General features: G+C 34.6%; 3 protein-coding genes across 3 annotated transcripts; all 3 read left to right on the top strand.

Annotated features, from left to right (window-relative positions):
• Positions 1-3564: 3564 nt before the first annotated feature.
• On the top strand, positions 3565-4546 carry LOC123693045 (cytochrome b5-like). Its single transcript, XM_045637955.1, has one exon. The coding sequence runs from the start codon at positions 3661-3663 to the stop codon at positions 4042-4044; it is 384 nt and encodes a 127-aa protein (XP_045493911.1). The 5' UTR covers positions 3565-3660; the 3' UTR covers positions 4045-4546.
• A 3501-nt stretch (positions 4547-8047) lies between these two features.
• Positions 8048-8855, top strand: LOC123693038 (cytochrome b5-like). The gene has a single exon (XM_045637944.1). It carries the CDS (start codon positions 8110-8112, stop codon positions 8506-8508), a length of 399 nt encoding a protein of 132 aa, XP_045493900.1. The 5' UTR covers positions 8048-8109; the 3' UTR covers positions 8509-8855.
• A 12025-nt stretch (positions 8856-20880) lies between these two features.
• On the top strand, positions 20881-22611 carry LOC123706134 (KRAB-A domain-containing protein 2-like). The gene has a single exon (XM_045655300.1). It carries the CDS (start codon positions 20881-20883, stop codon positions 22609-22611), a length of 1731 nt encoding a protein of 576 aa, XP_045511256.1.
• Positions 22612-24316: the final 1705 nt, after the last annotated feature.

The following is a 24316-nucleotide window of genomic DNA, read 5'->3' as shown; positions in this document are numbered from 1 at the left end:
GTTGAGCAGAAATATTACCTTGAACGGGGAGGTATTACACCCTACAGAATCGACTGTATTTCTTGGGTTAACATTGGACGAGAAACTACAGTGGGGAGCCCATGTCAACACCGCTGCAGGTAAGCTCAGTTCAGCAGCATATGCAGTCCGAAAGGTAAGGCATCTCACCGATGAAGATACAGCTAGATTGGTTTATTTCAGCTACTTTCATAGTATTATGTCCTATGGAATTCTACTATGGGGCAGGGCAGCAGATATAGAAACTATATTTTTATCTTACAGAAAAGAGCCATTCGCTCTATATATAATTTACGTGCTCGGGACTCACTAAGAGATCTCTTTAAGAATACTGGTATACTTACTCTACCATCACAGTATATATTTAATAATATTTTGCATGTACACAAAAACGCCGACTTACACACAAGAGTAGGAGATAGACACTGTTATGGCACAAGGAACAGAAATAGAATTGAAATGCCATTTTTCCGATTAGCTAAAGTTAAAAATTCATTTATGGGTCGAGGTATACGCTTTTACAATAGAATTCCTCATAATATTAGAGAGTTTAGTAGTTCTAAATTTAAAACTTATATAAAAAATGTACTAGTTCAGAGAGCGTACTACAGTATTCAGGAATATATGGACGATAAAAACCCATGGAGGGTTGTCGCGTAAAAACCACAGGACAGTTCTTTGTATATTATGATATATAATATTATGTATTTAGATATAAGTTACATATTATGTAATATCGACATGATTTTAAAAGAGCAACTATGGAGTTTCTTGCCGATTCTTCTCCATAGATCACTGCTTTCCGAATCGGTGGTAAATGTTAAAATAGTTTGGAAAATCCAAAAGTGCACGCCTCATAATCTCATCCTTTACAATAAAATTGATTATTTATAAAGAGTACGTGACTATAAATATAAAAATGAAATAAAATAAAACATTTGGAAAAGTAAAGAAAGCGGTACCGTAATAATTGAGCTATTTTTCTTGTGGCCCCACCTAGATGTGAAACTGCGCAGGTTTAAGGGACTGACTACCAACTTATTTTTTTAAACCTTGGCTTATAGTATAAAGAATCGAGTTTATAATGGTGAATTTTGAGTACACTATAAAAAAAAAGTCGATATTTTTTTTGTTTATTTAATAACAATTAAACCACATCGAATCAGACCCTGAAAAATGAAAGGGTTCTATTCCTGAGCATACTCAAGCGTAAGAGAAAAAAAAAGACTCGATTAGTAAAGTATTTCGGTCGCTATCGTGTTAACAAGAAAAAGGATCCGCACATACAGACACACGGACGTCCAAGACAGAAATTTTTTAAACTGTTTTTTAACTAGTTTAAATAACAAAAATGACATCAAAAATATCATGAACGTTAAAAATAGTGTTTTTTTCTTAATATGTGTGTGTATGTATTATCTTACAAGTGCAATGTATGATACATAAAGACATTTTAAGTTTGAAAAATCAGATGTTTTGCGCGAAGTGACAGTAGTACCCACCTCAACGCTTCGCTTATGAGGCGTGCAATAATTATGTAATGACGATTCGAAAGTGCTACTAAATAGTAGTCTAATTGAATAAATGAATGTTTGAGTTTGAGTTTGAGTTTGAGTTTATTCCTGAAAATCCATGTTTTCTTCTCTAGCTTCGCGCAGCCGGCATATACAGCTTTGCTAATGTGAGCATTTTGTCTATGAAAACATAATCTTAAACAATAAGTTACGTGCTGGTAGCAAAGCTGGCCGGGTTGCTTGTTATGGGTGTACACAATATAGTTTTAAAAATTCATCTATTTGAAAAAAAATGTGCGCGTGTACTAGTGTACACTGTACACACGTAAGAAGTGAATCTTCTTTATGACCTTATTTTTAAAAAAATAATTTACCATAAGCAACTTTATAGAAATACGTCGAATCACGCGTGGTAGGGATGAGAAAAAATGGCGCGTAACAAAAAAAATGTTACACTAAATTTTTTTCCAACCCCGATAAAGAAGTTTCACTACAAAAACGACGTGTGGCACTCGGGGACTGCCGCGGTAAAGTAAACTGTAAAGCTATTGCATGCTATGCCTTCAAGCCACACCTCCGCCCGTCGGAGTGCGGAGCGTGAGGTTTTTTCGTTACGGAATTTCTCGATTCCGCGATAGAAGCTATGCGATAGCTTAAAAAACTGCGTCTGGAATTTTGACGTGTCTAATTCGATAAAGCCGGCACGCACGAAAAAACATGACGCATGCGGCGTTACCTCGCTCTGAGGCGTTCCATGTGGTTTGAAGTGCAAGCGAGAGCGCGGAACGAGCGACAAAGAAGCTCCATCAGTATTTTCTTAATGCGTTGTCACGTTCAACTATCGTCACTCGTCAGTAAACCGACCACAAAACCGACTTTACAGACAACCAATTTTTTTTATAAGTCTTTTTACGTACTCAGCGTATTCAAAACTATAACCTTCTTTGAGCTAAGTATACCAACAGTGGGACATACATGGATTTATTATTCTCCATTTTGCCCGTTCTCTCTTTATAAAATTGACTACAGAGTGCTATAGAGTACAGACTACTCTTTGTAGAGTACTGTGCATCAAAATACATGTAAAATTTTCAAGTTCTAGAATTGAATTATTAAAATTTATTCAAGAAAATAGAAATTTATTGATGCTTGTCTCTAGAGCTATAACCCACCTTATCTCCGGTAGTACCTTGTTACTAAGCTTAGAAAAAAGAATACTTATAGAATTTGTTTTTCATTGAGATATGGTTGTATGTAGTTTACTATAAAAGGCTTATAGATACATTAACAGGGATATTAACGTCGGAGCTCATTGCAAGCAGGATTGTATGCTTTTGGTTTCCCATGAAATAGATAGGCCATAATATTATAGGTGTAAGGAATAGATAATTGTCCGTAAAACGGCTCACTAACATAAATCATAATTCCAGGGTTTATGTTGTGATGTTATTCCAAGTGCCGATGCTTGTTTTATAATATAATTCACCGAAGCGAACATATAAACAACATGGACTCGTTTGCATAATTTCGTCGTTGGATCGGCACCGTCTACACAGGCCGCCTATTAAATTTTCGCCTCGCTTGATGAAATCGCTCGGAAGGTAGTAACAATAACGTCATGCGCTTTATTGTGTTGTTTTGAGTCGACCCTTTGTCTCCCGTCCGCTACACTAGCCCGCCACCACCACTGCTCTGCTCGGATCGGAGAATGGGGCCCAAATTCCAGCAGTTAGACGTACCAGAGATATTGATAATATGGGTATAACAGAATTATAACATTCATAAAGTTATTTTGTCAGCTACATACGAGGACATAATTTGCTAATTTGTCGTCCGGTCCTTCATAAATATTATATATTATGCTTCTTGAAATAATAACATAATCCGATGATTACGTGCCCGAAATTACGAAATAATATAGTGAACAAACAATAAAGTAAACTAATTACATTAGTACGTGTAAATATTCATAAGGGTCAGCACCTACGAATGGCAATTGGCCGACGCGAGGTTTTCTATGTAAAAACGATCACAAGCGGACCTTCAGTAAGGCACGTGTGCGTCGAGCGGCCGGCGGGACCGGTCTCAGTGATCTAGCGCGAGCCGAACGAGGTGTTCGCACGCAGCCATGTCGCCCAAGTTGTTCACCCGCAAGCAGATAGAGGAGCGAGACCGCAAAGACAACGCGGCCATCATCATAGACAATGTGGTCTACGATGTGACCAATTTCTTGGAAGATCACCCCGGTGGTATCGAAGTTCTGCTCAATAACGCGGGCAAAGACGCTTCGAGGTGCTTCCACGACGTCGGCCACAGCGAGGACGCCAAAGCTTGGAGGGAGCAGTTTAAAATTGGTGAAATTGTTGAGGAAGAAAAGTGGGAGGTCATATCCCAAGACACGAACTTGGTGCAGAGCGCAGACGAGCTGACATGGAGCGGCCTGCTGGACGTGTGGGGCCCGCCCCTCGCGCTCGCCGCCTTCGCCACAATAGCATACATGTATCTATTCTAATGTACTCTCAAGAAGTAGAATAATTCTAGAATATTTTCTCTCAAAATGCTCAATGAATCAATAATTAATAAGAATGCAATGACGTCAATGCAAATAAATCGGTTATTCGACGAAACTATAGAAATAAGGAAAAAAGAAGCGGTCGTGTAATAGCCAGTGAACGTGCAATATACATATATCAGTATAGTCACCAATATACTTAACTCGACGTGAGTACTGACTGACCATTATTTTATAGCTAATAGGTAGGTATTATGTTTTAATAAGTCTGTGATGGGTATTCAATACTTTTATAGTCAAAATATAGGTAAATATCTAATATCTGTTATGGTTGGAAGCCGTCCGTAAATTCAAAAAAAATTTAATTGTATAATAGAAGACGTAGGTACATAAAACTAGGAAATGTTTTATCCAAAAACAGTTGTGTGCTTCAAAAAATTGTGGATGGTGGTTTCGTATATTAATTTTATGAAATTGTTTATTTTATTAAAGGTTTTTTGTACAAAAAAAAGTTTTTCCATATCTCATCCCATCTTTAAACTTAAAATCTTAAATTTATAATTATGAAGTAAGGGCTTTTATAGATAATAATATATTCTTATATATAAATTGATTCCAATGTTATGCATATTACATAAGCTTAGGGTCTCTAAACAAGCCGAGTTGTAGGTAATAAAAACGAGGTGGTATCAAGGCTACCGAGTTGTGACGTTAGGTCAGTATCCTGCGCTTAAACCGACAAATTGTGTTTTGATGATTTAGCATTTTTTTTTCTTTACATACCTACTTTTTTGTCGAATGCTAATTTTACTACGCCTTATAATTCTGGTTCACCTTTGACGAGGTTAATTTATGAAGCCCAATCGGTATGAGTATGCACTATGCATTATGTATGGCCATACATTTTGTAAAGCATATTTCGTGTGGGGAAACCGGGAAAAATAGAGAAAGATAAAAAAGAAGTAAGGATAGGATCACTCGGCGAAGCACCGTGGATCACAACTACATATTGTGTACATATTGTGAACTTAAGTTTGCGCTTGCGCTTTTTTACCTACACTCTTGTATTTATTAAATATTAATAGCAATAATTCTCTTTTATATTGATAAATAAATAAGAAATAATTTGGAAAATCCAAAAGTGCACGCCTCATAATCTCATCCTTTACAATAAAATTGATTATTTATAAAGGTGTATATAATATAAGTATGTAGATACACTTGTTCTCATGTGCCTATGCTCTTGTACTGTCTCAAAATAGTTGGAAAAGTAAAGAAAGCGGTACCGTAATAATTGAGCTATTTTTCTTGTGAAACTGCGCAGGTTTAAGGGACTGACTACCAACTTATTTTTTTAAACCTTGGCTTATAGTATAAAGAATCGAGTTTATAATGGTGAATTTTGAGTACACTATAAATAAAAAAAAAGTCGATTTTTTTTTGTTTATTTAATAACAATTAAACCACATCGAATCAGACCCTGAAAAATGAAAGGGTTCTATTCCTGAGCATACTCAAGCGTAAGAGAAAAAAAAAGACTCGATTAGTAAAGTACTTCGGTCGCTATCGTGTTAACAAGAAAATCCTCCGCACATACAGACACACGGACGTCCAAGACAGAACTTTTTTAAACTGTTTTTTAACTAGTTTAAATAACAAAAATGACATCAAAAATATCATGAATGTTAAAAATAGTGTTTTTTCTTAATATGTGTGTGTATGTATTATCTTACAAGTGCAATGTATGATACATAAAGACATTTTAAGTTTGAAAAATCAGATGTTTTGCGCGAAGTGACAGTAGTACCCACCCACCTCAACGCTTCGCGTATGAGGCGTGCAATTGAAGGTCGCATCCGTGACGTTTACCGATTTGCATTGCGCCTGCGGCTTTGCTCGTGTTCATTGTACGGTATTGTAGATAGCCGGTGGCCACTCTCATGTTCCCGTGTCATCCTTTATTGGCTCCTATTCTGAGTAGTGCGATAAAGGAGCTTTAAATGGTTAGAGATTTTAAATAGTTTGGAAAATCCAAAAGTGCACGCCTCATAATCTCATCCTTTACAATAAAATTGATTATTAATAAAGAGTACACTATAAATATAAAAAAGAAATAAAATAAAACAGTTGGAAAAGTAAAGAAAGCGGTACCGTAATAATTGAGCTATTTTTCTTGTGGCCTTTACCTAGATGTGAAACTGCGCAGGTTTAAGGGACTGACTACCAACTTATTTTTTTAAACCTTGGCTTATAGTATAAAGAATCGAGTTTATAATGGTGAATTTTGAGTACACTATAAATATAAAAAATAAAAAAATAAAATAAAGAATATAATAACTAAATAGATATACTAAAATTATGGAGAACAGTCGATATTTTTTTTTTGTTTATTTAATAACAATTAAACCACATCGAATCAGACCCTGAAAAATGAAAGGGTTCTATTTCTGAGCATACTCAAGCGTAAGAGAAAACGAGTCGGGCTCGCGCACAAAGGGTTCCGTAGCAGCAAATATAATAAACTTATTATTTACAGTTAAATCAACCTATCTCAAAAACTATAAGAGATACTTTGATCAAACCAAAAATCGTTGAAAGAGTTAATTAGCATGCATCACCTCTATTTTTTTTAGAATTTTATACCCCGTAGTTATAAAAATAGAGGGGGGGGGACATACTTTTTACGACTTTGAGAGCTGATATCTCAAAAACCGTTCACTTTAAGAAAAATGTTTTTTAGAAAACTTTATATCATTTTAAAAGACCTTTCCATTGATACCCCACACGGGTATGTACATCGAAAAAAAAAATTTCATCCCTCAGTTACATGTATGGGGGGCCCCACCCCCAATTCTTTTTTTTACTATTTAGTGTCATATTTTTGTAGCGGTTCATACAACACATATTCCCATCAAATTTCATCACTGTAGTACTTATAGTTTCCGAGTAAATCGGCTGTGACAGACGGACAGACGGACAGACGGACAGACGGACATGACGAAACTATAAGGGTTCCGTTTTTGCCATTTTGGCTACGGAACCCTAAAAAAGACTCGATTAGTAAAGTATTTCGGTCGCTATCGTGTTAACAAAAAAAGTCTCTGCACATACAGACACACGGACGTCCAAGACAGAACTTTTTTAAACTGTTTTTTAACTAGTTTAAATAACAAAAATGATATCAAAAATATCATGAATGTTAAAAATAGTGTTTTTTCTTAATATGTGTGTGTATGTATTATCTTACAAGTGCAATGTATGATACATAAAGACATTTTAAGTTTGAAAAATCAGATGTTTTGCGCGAAGTGACAGTAGTACCCTCCTCAACGCTTCGCTTATGAGGCGTGCAATACAGTCATTATAATTATAATTTTATCATGATACCTAATGATATTTATTGCAGCATTAAACGCAATGCATATATATTAAAAAAAACAGAAAAAACGAATAAAGACACTACACATCATTATCGACATCTTATGGGTCTTGTTGAAATTCAGTTGCTGTTTGTACATTCCATAAATTAAAACATACACGTACATTAAAAAGAAAAATAAAAATAACTTCGTTAAAAACAACCGACTTCAAAAACGGAGAAGTAAAAAATAAAAAAAAAGATTTGACATTATTAATCACTACTTATTATTTAGATGTGCTATTTATTAAATAGGTTTGATGTCAGTGCACGGGCTTAATACTAAGTGCTTAATATACACACATAAAAAAATATATATACCGGCCGAATTGATAACCTCCTCCTTTTTTTTGAAGTCGGTTAATTAACACTATACATACTTGACATTAATATTTTTATATCGTTAATTTTTTCTGACAACTCGGGCGTATTCAGCACGGTCACATGATATCAAGAAGATTGGAACTAAGCGATCAAATCATGGTTAATGTTTAATAGTGAAGTCGTATGTAATAATTATTGTACAGTTTCCATTGATAAGAACGGAAAAGATAACTGGTATCGAAGGCGAGTGAGGCGCGGAGGGGCGCAAACGACGCAGCGCCAGAGCAGTCACCCACCGCACACGCCGCGACGCGCACACCGACATGAGCGACTCTAAGCAATTCACCCGAAAAGAGATCTCATCTCGAAACTCTAAAAATGACGCGGTCGTCATAATAGACAACCAAGTATACGACCTCACGCCGTTCCTAGACGACCACCCCGGCGGCCACGAGGTTCTGCTAAACGTGGTCGGCAAAGACGCCAGCGAGGACTTCGAAGACGTTGGCCACAGCATCGACGCTAAGGAGCTCATGAAGAAGTACCTCATCGGCCAGATCGTCGCCGAGGAGAGGATCGAGATTAAGAAGAAGACTTTCACTTGGGACGACAAAAGCAGCCCCTCCACCGACACTGAGAACAGCAGCTTCATCAATACGTGGAAGTTCCCCGTGCTGATGGGGCTCCTCATGACGCTCCTCTACACCTACCTGTTCGCGTAACGTTCCGTTCGCTTCGGGACTAAAGGACTGATAGAAGATGTTAGCGTCCGAGTGTGCCGTTTACTTGTTAGTGTTTAGAGCTGTGAAGTGTTCGAGTGCTGCAATTTTGCGAAGCGCGGTGCTTCTGGAAATTATCTTCGGGTTATGTGCTTTACTGTTATAGGGTTATTTAATTATTTTGAGCTAATTTTAAGAATAGTATGTTATGTATTTTATGTTAATATTTACCTTTTGTACATTCCTATGATTTTGATACCCTTAAGGAAAAAAAATGTTTATGACGCATAATTTGTATGTATATCATTCTTTATTTGGATCGTTGTTGAAATAAAATTACATAAATTGTAGATTTGTTTCATAATTATGCCTCTTAAATTGCCAAATGACGATGACCGTGACTGGCACAACAGCCAACAGGCTCGGTCGAACCTTTGACCTTGAAACCAATTGGCCACTGCTACTCCGGCTACTATTTTGCTCCCAGTGATAAATCACTATACTTATCTGTGTAATAACATTCCTTGTATTTGAACCATTATCTTATTAAAACAAAGTCTAAAGCGTTATATTGATATTTTTTTTAACTGAGACGACCGCGACGGGCGAGTGTCGACGTAATGAGAAGTCCTCTCCTCCCCGTGTAGTTGACGTAGTATAATATCATGTACTCTGTGGCCCTGACCTATTAAGATTGCGTTCAAGTGCTCCTGTTGTAGATGAAAACACTTTTTACAATAATAGCGCAAGGGTTTCCTGTGTTAGTGATAGAACAATGATGATAATACCACATCTATCTAGTATATCTGTATCACCTTGAAGTCAGTGCGATGACGAATATTAATCACTACGATAATAATATATTAGGATGTGTAATACATAGAGATAATATGTATATGGTGTAATATCAATAATGTATGAACGTTGAACATACTACCTATTTAGTATTTACACAAGTGATCTACGTTTTTAATTTATAGTGCTGTCAGATTGAATAGATATTTTTTTGTATTTTTTGTAATATGGAATTAGAATTCGAAAAGAATTATAATAGGTACATACCTACCTAGTAAACAAAAAACTGAAAGAAAATAATGCACATTAATGAAATTAGCTTTATTCAGTACACGATACAATCATTTCAAGTAACATACTACTTACACTTTAAATACTACCTACTACTTTTAAAAATAGTACACAATTCACAATGTCAAGAAACGATACTGGAGTTCTGTATATTAATTTTCACAATAACAGGGTGAAATACAAGTGATAACTGCGTTAAAAACAACCGACTTCAAACTTGCACTTGCAAAATTTACAAATACCTACAGACAAAAATGCTCATAAAATAAAAACTACTGGGCCTATCCGAATAAAATTTTTATGGGACCAATTCGACACCATCCCGCATCGAACAAAAAAAGAATCACGTAAATCGGTTCAGAAACCTCGGAGTAATCGGTGTACATACATAAAAAAAAAAAAAAAACTCCTACTCTGAAAAAAAACAACTCCTTTTTTTTGAAGTCGGTTAAAAAAAGTTTTTAAATGTAACACGATAATTCTGTTATTTTAAAGAAAAATATTGAGAGCATCCTAATAAAGACACAGAACCCTAATCTGTACTTAAAAAAGAACAGAAATATTTCTCTTCTATCACTCAAGTGCAATTATTCGGCACTCATAATATACCTAGTTAGTTCTCAACAATGATTAATGTGTATTGCACTCATTTAGTGTCATATAGAGATATTATATTTATTATATTATAATTATTTGTGATCAATGATACAAATTGTTTAAGGCCCAACCAAGTGAACACGTAGGTTATAAAAATATAAAGGATTTTGTTGATCACGGATGTTGTACTCGTGTCGAAGTCAATAGTACTTCTACTACGCAAAACTTAATTCTTAAATTTTCATTAGTCATGCAAGTCAGGCATACATGTATAATTTGCTTCTATATGTTCGGAGACTGCACACTGGGTCAACAAAACACGTACCTAGGTAGCAATCGAGATAATATAATATCGTATCTCAAAGTCATCGTGAATCAGCAGTTATTTCGATTATTCTAGAACTAAAATAAAATTATAGTCGTGGATTTTTTGTTTACGTTACTCACTTGCTATTCTAATCATGGTATCTAAACTATACGTATTTCGTTTGTTTTGTTTTTCTTCTTATCTAAATGATTTGTCGTTAAAAGTATGACTTGGATAATAATAAAACTAGGTAGGTACACTTATCTCTTTGTAATTTAAATATAGATTACTTTTTAAATAATATGTAAAAACACCCTGTTTTATCATAATATATGTAATTATAAGCAACCATAAAAACCTTTCAAGTTTGAATTAGGTATTATTTTTCCTGAGCAATCGCATATTGTTTATTTACGATTCCTTCATAAATAATAAATTATCTAACGTTATCAAGTCTTGCAAGAGTCTTGCAATGATATCGTTCTGGAATAATTTTTGAAGTGACTTGTAAACTGTTCAAAACACTTGTCGCGTGTTTTTGATTAGGAAAATACAATCAATTATTAATTATAAGTAGTAGATATTAAAACTGTTCAAGAATACCATATAGGCATAATATAACAAATATAGTTATGAAATAATTTTAAACTCGACGCTGGATGCACTAAGTACATTATGTTTTTTGAGATGTACCAAAAAAACTAATTTTTATTTCAACGTAAACTATGAAACTAAGGAAACGCTTATCTGACGAATTACAGGATTACAGACTAGGTACCTACTGACTAGCAGAAATGATAAGAAACAGGAAAATCTCACACTTGCGGTTAAAATTTTTGTAAGCCGAGATGTTAGTGTTTCTAGTTTATGTATTTCATTACAATATAATTGGCAAGGTAAGGTATAATAGTGGTTTAAAACTTTGACAATGGCCAAATTTCATGACCTAAGCTTTATTGTAACTACGTTGCGTTGCCCAGTTTTGTTCTACTCCGATAAACATGCTTCGCAATACATAATAATTATTCCTGTTTTCCTAAATTGTGTATAAGATTAAAAGTTACCTACACAATAAAAAATATGATTATAGTATATTGTGCTATCATTATTTTACTAGTGATATAGTTACTAGGGTAGTGTATGAATAATCGCGATAAAACAATTGCATTATCTATTTGTTTATTATTCGTTTGGGAATAAGTAATATTAATATGTATATCGTATATAAATAACAAAAAAATATAAAGAACAAATGGATTAAGATTTGCATCATTCACAACATAGGAGAGGTGACGAAGAAAACCGTTACTAAAAACCAACGTTTAAATATTTCCACTATTGCGTAGATTGAGAGTTCGCAAGAAGGCCAAGTCGAGTGCGTGGTGGAGGAACCAGTTGCAGCTTACATAACAGCAAGTAGACGCAATCGCTCACAACTGGCAAGCGAACACAGCGCTTCCTACATCGCATCGTAGGTACCACATACTTGCGTACGCGACCCGCGACATACATTCATAATAGGTACCAATAGGTACAAGTATAATTAGTGTCAATGATTATGTTATTATGTCATATGTAATTATTCATCCGACATCAGAAGTATTCAAAGATTGAAAGAAAATCGGTTTGTTGTCTCCTTTTGAAGAATTAGTTATATTTTCATACATATAAGTCGTGGATAAAAATTGCTGACGAATATTTTTTGATTGTATTGGTACGTTCTGCTAAATTTTGTTTCATACGTACTTAATAGTTAATGTAAATTAATATGTTTGTCCTTGTACTTTGATTTCGTTGTCCTCGAGCGATCGTCCGGCATACAAAGCTTTCCTCAAGTTGCAGTGTATGTCTGCCAACGGGACGTCAGGTGCGACGTGTGCCAATCGTCCACTTCCTAAATACTAACACACAGAGTCAAAGTACGTACAATGTTACTTATCACTAATTCATAACTTTAGAAAATTACGGCAACAAACACATAAAATCAGATAACGGCCTTGTAAAAACTAATACATTAAAGCGGAAAGCGCGCTTTATGTCAGCCATTTATATTTAAACAACTCACGGCAGCGGTTTTACGCTGCTTTTTATTACGACACATTTTTCGAACACAGCGAGAAAACTGAGCAAACTTTTAAATGAAGGGAAATTGGGTTGTGCTTAATTTAAAAGGAAAAGTTGTAAATGAGTCGCACAGTCGAATTACCGTGTGCCGGTGTCCTAGTGGGAACTAATAACTTGTATTGGCGTCGGCTCGCGCCTTGTTTCCTGTCAGTTTCGATCCTCTTGCCTGCGCTCAAACCTTTTATTATCTGCCGGAATTTAGGTGCTAAAAGCAAAGTGCACATTGTTTTTGAGCTCTAGATGTTAGAGTCTGCAACGTTTTGAATTACGAGCGACACTACGATCATTTACAAGGTGTGATGTTTAGCCGTGTGTAATTTATGTGTGCTGTGAATTTGTTTATTTATTTAATTCAATTTTTTTCAAGACAAGTAGCGTCATGGTTTACGATTATGTTTCTCTTAAGTACAATGATTAAAGGCAAACGAAATCAGCGAATTTAACAAAAACTACTCTTTATTTTTATAATATTTTTTACCTCATGGCTCATACACAAAACGAGAGACCCTTAAAGTTATTTATTGATTTAAAATATCACTCGTGTAGAGCCGGAAAATAGTAAGTATCCCAATAAAGTGCTTACAGACAACTGGGGAATACAAATAGACCGGCCGTCTGGAACGTGTAGCGTTTGTAGCAATACGGGATTACGTTACGCGGCTAAGTTGCTAAGCGGCTGAGCGGCTGAGCGGCTAAGCGGCTTGCGGCGGACGCAGCTACACGCGGCGTGCCGGACAAGAACTGACGGTGACGCAAAAAACCAACGTGGGATATTATATTATCCAGCTCATAATATGCTTGCGGGAAGCCCATAGCACCTGCTCGCCTGTGAGCCTTGGGTGGCTTATCCTATATGAATGATCCTGAAGATTTGAAGGTATTGTGGCCTTTCTCACATAATATAACTAAATATTTTAGATTATTGAGCAGTGCGAATTGCGAGAAATAAAAATGGGATACTTTCTATTTGTACAATGATTGATGCAGTATAAATAAAAATACTTACTAAAAAATTACCATAATTTCATAATAATTAAGGATATTAATCATTGATATTGATCATATTCGTATAACTGAGGAAAAAATAAAATGTTTCCTGTATCTAACTTTTTGTTTAGTGGTAGATACAATAAACATAAATAATAAATTACAACAGCAATGTATAGTACATAATGAAATATGTATAGACGCATATATAGCGTGTATAAAGCGTTTATACAGTTACAGTGTAAAACACAATATGATGATATCAAAATCCAAAATTAGTAGAAAACTCCGCTGGGAACAGCGTCCGCGGCGAAACGTTGCCCGTTGCCGCTTTTTAATTGCAATTGACGTAAATTACACGCGTGTGATAAAATGTTGGTAAATAAAGCAGATACAATAAGAGCCCAGGGACGGAGTGTAAGCACAGGGTCGGCTCCCCGGGGCGCCGGGACGCCCCCGCCCTAGGGTTGTCACTCGGAGAAACAACAATTGAAGGTACGGCAAATATGTGTTAAACAAACCCCTATGTATATCAAAATGTATACATATTATGTATATGATATCATTGCAAAAACAATTAGAAAAGCAATTCAAATCGTTATCAAATAATGTAAATGTTTTCCTTATTATTATGAAAATATTGATTAGAATATTTACCATTTCACATAAAGGAAATGTGGTTAACAAGTAACTGCTATAATCGTGTACTTACAAAATTTAAAGTAAGACTCATAATTCATATTTTAACTGTTGTGTGTTAGGATTGATAGTTGATACATAACATTTTTTTATAGTACGATAAATTTTAAAGTAGGTATGTACGTAGCGACCAGTTTTAAGTAGTGACAGCCCTACGCTCGGCGATCCCTCACTTAGTTACTAATGTAGCGAAACACCGTTTCATTATGAGCCCTTATTAATCATAACAGCGTGTCGCGCAGGTAACTTCTGTAATAATTAGGGTCTTGTTACCTTCTGATTGAAGATGTATTGCCACTTACACATAATGTTGCCTAAATAAGGCAGCGTTCGGAATCACAAAGAATATCTGATTGTTAGACGCGGTTTCGAGGAGAGCTCGAATTTCATCATTAAACCTAATGAGATCATAAGTATTATTAATAATAAATTAATTTCACGCAAATAACAAGAAAATGAGTTAGGTACTATAATTGGTCCATGGTACTATGGTAAAATTATTATTATATTTATGTGCCTGCCGCGAGCTGGGCGCCACGGCCGCGGCGCCAATTATATATAAATCAATTAGTCGTAAACTTTACAAAGAAAATGTTCAAAATTTATGTCAACATTTCATATTTTGACACATTGTTAGTTTTAGAGAGAAAATTAAAAACAATAATCATGGTATCCTTTTAATTTTTATTAAAAATCTTCAGGTCGATGATAATAATTATATCATCGGTACTTATATTGAGAATTATGATGGATTTTCTCATTGAGCGTTAAATTTTGATATAGAATTAGATAAAACCTTGCAGAGTACTTTTGTTCTGAAAACAGGAAAGGAGTTAAATAGTAGCTGGAATTTTGTACGTGAAGCAGCCACCACACGATAACTCGAGGTGTACGTGAAGCAGCCACCACACGATAACGCGAGGTGTACGTGAAGCAGCCACCACACGATAACACGAGGTGTACGTGAAGCAGCCACCACACGATAACTCGAGGTGTACGTGAAGCAGCCACCACACGATAACGCGAGGTGTACGTGAAGCAGCCACCACACGATAACGCGAGGTGTACGTGAAGCAGCCACCACACGATAACACGAGGTGTACGTGAAGCAGCCACCACACGATAACTCGAGGTGTACGTGAAGCAGCCACCACACGATAACGCGAGGTGTACGTGAAGCAGCCACCACACGATAACGCGAGGTGTACGTGAAGCAGCCACCACACGATAACGCGAAGTGTACGTGAAGCAGCCACCACACGATAACGCGAGGTGTACGAGAGGAACAACATGTGGAAGCTAGTGATAATAATATAAACTTCATTGTAATTATACCTTATTAATTTTATCTAAATGAATCCAGAGCCACTGAGCAGAGTATCACATGGCTCACATGATTACCTATAATAATTAATTATTGAAGTGAAACTTCTTTATCGGGGTTGGAAAAAAAATTAGTGTAACATTTTTTCGTTACGCGTGACATTTTTCCGTTACGTGTCATCTTTTTTTTTTCCCTACCACGCGTCATTCGACGTATTTATGTAAAGTTGCATAATATAGTAAACTAGCTTACCGCCCGCGGCTGTGCCCGCTTTCACTAAAACGATTTGAGATTTAAACTATCCTATCTCTCAAGTTGGACCATGTGCAGTATGGTGTGCGAATTTTATTATAATCGGTTAAGTGGTTTAGGAGTCCATTGAGGACAAACATTGTGACGATTATTTTTTGAAAAATAAGGTCATAAAGAAGTTTCACTTGTTACCTGTGTACACTAGTACACGCAGTCACGCACACACATTTTTTTTGTCTCTTCTATGTGTGTTATTGTTTGATATTCTAGATTTATCTGCTATGCTTCCGGGGGTCCCTGTGCCCCCCGGGTGTAAGCGTTATGTGCGGAGATCAACAATAAGTTATCATTATTCATTATATTGTAGTGAAAATTATTAATCAAGCATCTATTAATTAAGCAGGTATGTAATTTAAAATAATCCATGAATTAGTGTATCAATAAATTTCATTAGGTTTTTTTTTCATCCTATAAATACGTATAACAGCTGCATGACGAATGAAGGCCACTTAAAGACTCTGTCATTGCTTGTTTACAAGTGCGCATACGCGCATAGATGTTTTTAAACAAACAATATGTGAGGATTAGACTCGTAAATACATTGACAAAGGTTAATGAGATAATAATATTCTTCCAATCCTGACTCACGGGCTCACAAACATACTGCCTGACTTTATAAAGCTATAGATATATCGTTTTAACCAGAGATAACGCGTTCACCATATTTGGGGAAAATCATATTTTCCTGAACAATAAATCAGTGCTATCGAAGAATGGGCGTTGCTTTTCCCGCGTACGGGCAAGTCTATATTATGATATGCTTCAAGAAGATTGGAGATTTAAGGGCTGTTACTTACAATTTTTGAAGTGATAACTTCTTTGGGCACGATAAGCCATTTTTGCAAAGGGTAAAACATTAAGCGATGGTGGAATGCTAATGTAACGTGGATTTTATGTTGTAATTTATGGTAAATAGGTAATAATTATTTTAAAAAGTATATTCTAAAGCTATTGTTTAATTATATCTGACCATCCAAATATTGAAGTTGCTCTTGAACAGTTTCAAAATATGTCATTATTTATGTATAAAGAAGGATAGACATTCAAAATACAATGTAACAATGTTTACATCAATGCTAGCCGTCAAATTTTTGAAATTATTTAAGTCTATGAATAATCGAGAATAATTTCCATCTCAATTAATACTTGAAATCACTTCAAAATTTTCGTTACTTAACTACACTTCTCTACGTAGCCAGGAATGCAAACGAAGTTGCAGTCATGCATTCCTGGTTGTGTAGTTTTCTTTGAATAAACATATAACTTATCTGCATTAATCTGACAACGTGTTCTTTAAGAGCGGGCGTTAACAATATTCCAATAATTTACAATCGACCCATTTCCGCGGATGACGCACGCAGTGTTCCCTATCGCAGCCTCCATATCTCGATCGACCGATATAACGATAAGCTATAACCTCATATTTAAATATAATTAATATTTTTTGGTGACAGAAAATAGTAATTGGAACAAGATGTGGGGTATAAACCGACTTACATGCACTTGTAACTTTTAAAATAATAAAATTATTGAAACCTGTTACAAAATTCGCTCCATGTGTACTAGCAATAATTATATTTAGCAAAATTTTGAGTTCACTGTTCATCGAAAGATTCATCTCATATTTGAAAGTAGAAATCTCCATATGAATAGTGGACAGTAGTGTACCATCCTAATGAAAGCAGTTTTATCAATACATATTAGCGTATTGTCTGTCTCAGTTCAGAATACAGTTAGATAAATCTCCATTTGTCACATAAAGCAGGACAGTACTTAACTATAATGCCTGATATCACAGTCGCATTGAAATGGCATGAATGAACCAAACTATTGCGTGATCCTCGTTTCATTCGAGAGCCTAATTAATTGTGGGTATTTCCCAATGACCTCTGTCTGAACGAAGAATTAGCTCTGTATCACCTCATTTCAAACATAACCCCCAGTGGTTAACCCCCAGTGGTCTATGATTTAGAATGATACAATAGCCCGATATAATTCGAGCTGAATTCATTTACAGTTTCATTAATATTAAAAGTGTGAAAGTGTGGGTGTATATAAAAAGGGTCTTGACAGACGGATGGACGGACGGACAGACGGACAACAAAGTGATCCTATAAGGGTTTCGTTTTTTCCTTTTGAGGTACGGAACCCTAAAAATAATCATAATCATTATGTAAAACGCTCGTTCCCTCTGAAAGAATTGATAGAGTCGAACATCAGCTAGTCCCAAATGAAGTATGGATTTAACCGACTGTTTAAGGGAGGATTGAACAGTAATCGAGACTAATCCTGTAAATAGCAGATGAGCTTGATTACAGGCTACAGTTAATGACGTGTAAACGGATTCGCTCACATTAGCAGCTTTAAAATATGTAGTTTAAAATATTGTGTTTTGTGTTTTAAAGAAAAATTATAAAGATTTAATTTTGGGAATCTTAATGAACTATTTAAAAATTTTGTTTCAATAAAACATTGATTCAGCTGTATTGGTGAAAATTCTATGTATTAAATTTATTACGAATTGCAGTATATTTGGAAAATCCAAAAGTGCACGACTCATAATGCTCATTTAATTATGAAATATATAAAAAAAAATATATATATATAGATATACAGTCTTGTAGTTTTCGTTTTTTATTAATTGCAATTAAACGACACTGAATTAATTAATCATTCGCATTCAGTGACCTACAATCGTCGATTAGAATATTTAAAAAAAAAATTAACTCAAATGATGGATTTTTTCACAAGTTATAGTGTTTTCAGGTTTCACACATGACGGACAGGAAAATTTTTTGACCTATTTCGGTGTTTTTTTCCAATTCTATTGAAGTAAATCAATTTTTAAAAAGTATGGGATTAATCTTCATTAAATTATCTCGACAATAGTATGCAAAATATCTTGATTCCGTGAACTAACAAGTAATAGCTGCAAAAATGAGGCGAAAAAAATTTTTCGATCGTAAAGCACTCTCTGATGCTTCGCATCGTCGTGCAATAAACATGCAGTCCAATGAAAGTGCAATGTGTAAACATATCTATAGAAAATATGTACAGCAAAGTTGAGCAACGTCGTGTAATTGTACAGTATGTAAGGGCAGCGACGAAACTCCCGCCGCTTGTAGCCGCTATACAATGTTTGGATCACAGGTTTGGATACTGAGTTTACGTGAGTTATTTACTTCTTGAGTTCTTGGTTCATTTAATGATTCTTGCTGCTTACTTCTTTCTTGATAATTGATACTTGGGACTTGTCACTTGTTAATTGTTACTTGGTACTTCGAATTCAAATTCAAAATTTATTTATTTTTTCACATAAATTATTATTAATCCCTGATGAACCCACCTGTGCGGGATCAACCAGTGACCTCCGTCGGCTCTGCAATATTTTTAATAATTTAGTAATTTATATAAAGAGACAACAATTATTGGATCAACGATGGTAGAGGTGATTTAAAATATGATTTGTGTAATTTTTATTAAACTGTGTATGTTATCTTAGATATATAACTAATATTATAAAGATGGAGAGTTTGTTTGTTTGTTTGAACGCGCTGATCTCAGGAACTACTTTCCGATTTGAAAAATTCTTTCGGTGTTAGATAGCCCATTTATCTAGAAAGGCTTATAGGCTTTACATTATCACGCGAAGACCAACAGGAGCGGAGCAATGCGGGTGAAACCGCGGAGCACACCTAGTAAATTATAAGATATATTAAATGTGATAGAAGTTTTGGTCTTGCAGTTCTGTGCAGATTATAATATTACACAAATATTATTCTCGATTGATTTTAAATAACAGTAGTCGAAAACAAAAAGATAACAGTTTTCTATGATGATTCATGTTAGGGTAGATAACAAAATAAAATTTTGTGATTTGTTTAATTTTGTGAATGTGAAGTATCTAAATATTTTATATTTTACTAGCTTTCCGCCCGCGGCTTTGCCCGCGTTTTCAAAGAAAAACCCGTTCCCGTAGGATTTCCGGGATAAAACCTATCCTATGTCCTTTCTCGGATATCAAAATATCTCTATAACAAATTTCATGCAAATTAGTTCAGTAGTTAAGGCGTGATTGAGTAACAGACAGACAGACAGACAGAGTTACTTTCGCATTTATAATATTAGTATGGATTAGCAACAGGTAGGTAAGGGTTACACATGACCTGATTATCGTTGTGTGTCACATTCGGTCTATTGAACCAGACTGTTCCCTCACAGTATAAGTAATACTGCAGAATTTATTATGTTTTTTTCCTATATGCTGTTATAACCCTGTTGATAAGTGACTTAAACTTATTATGACCAATGACCCTAATCTGTCCATTTATTACTAGGAAAGTATTCATAAAATGCAATGCATTGAATCACAAGAATCTTGTGAGCAATTTTAATGTAGATAATGTATAAACACACATTATTTTTAATATATATATTATGTACCTATGTATATTGTATGTTTACTTTGTCCAGCTTACCTTCAAAGGTTGAAATAACAGCCATGACGTCACAATATGTTGTAAGCACTTTGGTATTATTATACGAACATAGATATTTAAAAGGATGAAAGAAAACCATTGAGTAAATATTAAATATTTTATTTGAAAACAAACTTATACGATTTATGTTACAGTCATAGTGATTAAGTAGCTATTATACATAATGACTGGTCATTATACATAATACCCAAATTGACTAGATAATGTGATAAATTAATCACTTTAAGCAGATATTATTCATAATAGCTGGTCAACGTTAGCCAAAGTAATAAATACGGTATAAAACCGACTTATTACCCCTCTCGCTCTTCCGCTGCGGCGTGGCGTGATCGCCGCCATTTTGTGGTTGACGCAATAGTGTTCGTTGTCGATTTGTAAAGAGAGGTCGCGCCGTGTGCGCCGCAATTTCCGCGAGTTTTTATTCGTAACAGTGTCTGATGATGGCAGATGAAATGAAAAAACGTTTCTATAAAACTATCACTGCACTTATTGCAAATAAGGGAAAAAATAATCAGTTGTTTGCAAGTGATCAATATTTATCTTTAATTTTAAAAGTAAAAGCATCAAAGAACAAGAATACTAAGAAAACACCTGAAGAATACCAGCGCTTAGCAAGATACGATGTCGTCAAAATTGGAGCATCAGAAAAACTAATAATTCCGGTGAAAAACGAAGGTGATCCCATTATATACTATGCTCACTTAGACGAAACTTTTCAAATAATCCACGACTGTCATATTAGTATTGGTCACGGCGGCAGAGTCAGAATGATGAAAGAGTTAAAATTAAGATATAAAAATGTAACTGCTGAACTCGTCACTGTGTATTTGAATCTGTGTGAATCTTGTCAGAAAAAAAAAAGTTTGCCAAAAAAAGGTCTTGTTGTAAAACCGATTATCAGCAACGAACTTAATTCAAGGTGTCAAGTTGATCTTGTAGACATGCAATCTCAAAGTGATGGTGAATTTAAATTCATTATGGTCTATCAAGATCACCTAACAAAATTCGTGCAGCTGCGGTGTTTAAAAAGTAAGCGAGCAGAAGAGGTAGCGTATCATTTATTAGACATTTTTACTACATTCGGAGCGCCTAGTATATTGCAAAGCGATAATGGTAGGGAATTTGCTAACAAGGTGGTCAAAGAAGTCTGCGCGATGTGGCCGGAATTAAAAATCGTGCATGGCAAGCCCCGACACTCTCAATCACAAGGGTCTGTTGAAAGGGCTAACCAAGACGTAGAGAAGATGCTTTGTACTTGGCTAGAATCTAACAAGACGACGAAATGGTCTGAAGGAATACGTTTTATTCAATTTATGAAGAACAGAGCGTATCACGCAGGGATAAATCGTAGCCCTTACGAAGCAATGTTTGGCTGTAAACCTAAAGTCGGATTAAATAATCTTCCTAAAGACGTGATAGTTGAACTGTCAACAGAAGAAGAGCTAGAATCTATACTGAAAGAAGACGAAAACCAGTTCGATGAGGAGAGGGAAGCCGAACGCAATATTACCGACGCTGTGTTTAATAAAGATGATGAAATAGAGAGTCTAAACACTGATTCGCAAAATAAAATTCTAGACAACCTGACAGGAAAACCTGATAACGAGAACAAAAACCAAGGAAATACGTCAGATCCGTCAAATATAACGCAGTGTGTAAGTGACCAAGAAGTAGTAATTGCTCTCGATAAAAAGAAACAAAACATTGCAAATATCAGAAAATTAGTTGGACAATCTCTGCAAAAGCAAGCAGATAAAATGTTAGCCCTATCTTCGCTAAAATATCCTGCTGCTAATAGAGGTGATAATGTAGTGGTAAAGATTCCAGATGTGGACCGCGCCAAAGCCGATGATAGAAACATTATGGCTGTTATAATTTCTCAGGAAACAGAAGGAATGTACAAGTTGGGCACGAAGCATGGGATTCTAAATCAACTTTACACAAGAAATCAGTTCACTGTCTGCAAAGAAACATTTATTAAAACTGATATCATTCCCCAACATGAAGTTACCATCAGGGAATGTGCAAAAAAAGAGTCGCATCTTGGTGGCCAAGGATTTCAGCATTGCAACTGTACTGGAGAGTGCGTTTCTAATAAGTGTAAATGTAAAAAGTCAAACCTTATGTGTAACTCAAAATGTCACAAGAGCCTTACTTGTAAGAATAAATAATAATTATGACCCAGTTATATTAATTCAGTCAGTTCATTTTAATTTTTTTTTTTTTGTAGTCTAAAGAGTGATACCAAATACTTGTATTGATCTCTGTTTTTATTTCACTTTATATTTACTTAGCTTTAAATTTACTTTAAAAGTGAATAGTTTAATAACTCCATAACATTGTTAATTAACGTAGAAATATTATCTATGAAAATGTTATTTTAATTCTTAAAATAATCTTTATAATTGTTACATTTCAAATAAGAGTATAATATTGCTACACATGTACTTAGGTATGCTTAAGGCAAATTGAAATATAATTTTATAATCTTTACCTACTTGTTTTATTACATTATCCAAGTATTTGAAGATATTATATAAAATTGCTAGTTAAAGTGATTAATTATGGGTCAATTATCACTTTATCTAAATTGGATAGACATTATAAATAATGGCTAGATAATATATATAATATCCAGTTTTATTACTTTGGCTGTAACATATACATATAGTTTTGTTTACATAGTCTTCTTATCGTACATCTGAAAGTGTCTCTACTTAAATCGATTTTATTGTAAAACTTTACCTATCATAGTTATATTTACATCGTTATTCTATACAAAGATGTTAATTCGCTTTAACATTTACAATATAGATTTACTTACAAAGAACGCACACGGCACGACCGCGACCTGCCAACGTACATCGTGCGGTATCTAATCATCGGTTAAACTGTTGTTAAAACACTTAGTTAACGTTATAATTATTTACCAATACTAATCAATGTTTACCTCATTTAATTATAATCAAGATAATATAAATAAAGTCTATTACCAAATAGTTAGAAGAAAAAATGCTGAACATACCTGAATAAAAATGGCTGAGAATAGTAATTATCGGAGCGTTTTAACAACAGTTCGATCAATGTATTTAACAATATAAATATAAAATCAATTCTCTAAATTGCTCTTAAATAGGTACATAATTATTTCTTATCTTCGTGTTTAAGTCGTTTATATTGCGATGTTGTTCCTTACAAAAGATGTGCGCAGTACGTGTAAACATTGTACACTGTATACTTGTGTGTGTATTAAGATGAGTTTACACAATTACATAATAACGTATTGTATATACTTAGGCTTATTTGTGATCTTACATCCCACTCAGCAATTACAATTTAAACGAATATCGTCTTCACAACAATATGTTTTTAATAGTTTTACAACTATAACTTTAGTACAAACACTGTTTATTGATGATTTATATAGCCTCTTTTAATTCAAACGTAATTATAGTCGAGCCAATTTAATAGGCAACATTTGACGTCTATCAATTTTATCTTCGAAGAGAGGTAACCTGCTTAAAAACATCAATTAAAGTGTTTCAAATCGATACGGATTTGAAACATTTGTCAATCGAATTTATTAATTTATGATGATTTTTATTCACAATTAATCAATGCATTCGATTCTAGATGTCAGATTTCGATTTTTAGAGTAACGTCTCTGGTATTTAAAAAGAAAAAAGGTTTATTGACACAAAATTGTAGCGACGTCAGTTCTTGAATTCAGAAATTATTTATTATGTTTAGTATGGTTTATCAGTAAAATGGAATCTTAAAATTACTTGTATCGGTCATTATTATTATAAATATGTCATCATAATTGAAAAAAGTTAAGCAAATATGCAGTTCTTACAAAACGAATTATCATGTTAT

Source organism: Colias croceus, chromosome 1, assembly GCF_905220415.1.
Source record: "Colias croceus chromosome 1, ilColCroc2.1".
NCBI lineage: Eukaryota > Metazoa > Arthropoda > Insecta > Lepidoptera > Pieridae > Colias > Colias croceus.
Note: the sequence above shows the minus strand (reverse complement) of the source record. Positions and strands in the feature narration are given on the sequence as shown.

Coding starts and splice junctions, on each gene's coding strand:
- LOC123693045 (XM_045637955.1), top strand. CDS start 3,661: ATGTCGCCCAAGTTGTTCACCCGCAAGCAGATAGAGGAGCGAGACCGC.
- LOC123693038 (XM_045637944.1), top strand. CDS start 8,110: ATGAGCGACTCTAAGCAATTCACCCGAAAAGAGATCTCATCTCGAAAC.
- LOC123706134 (XM_045655300.1), top strand. CDS start 20,881: ATGGCAGATGAAATGAAAAAACGTTTCTATAAAACTATCACTGCACTT.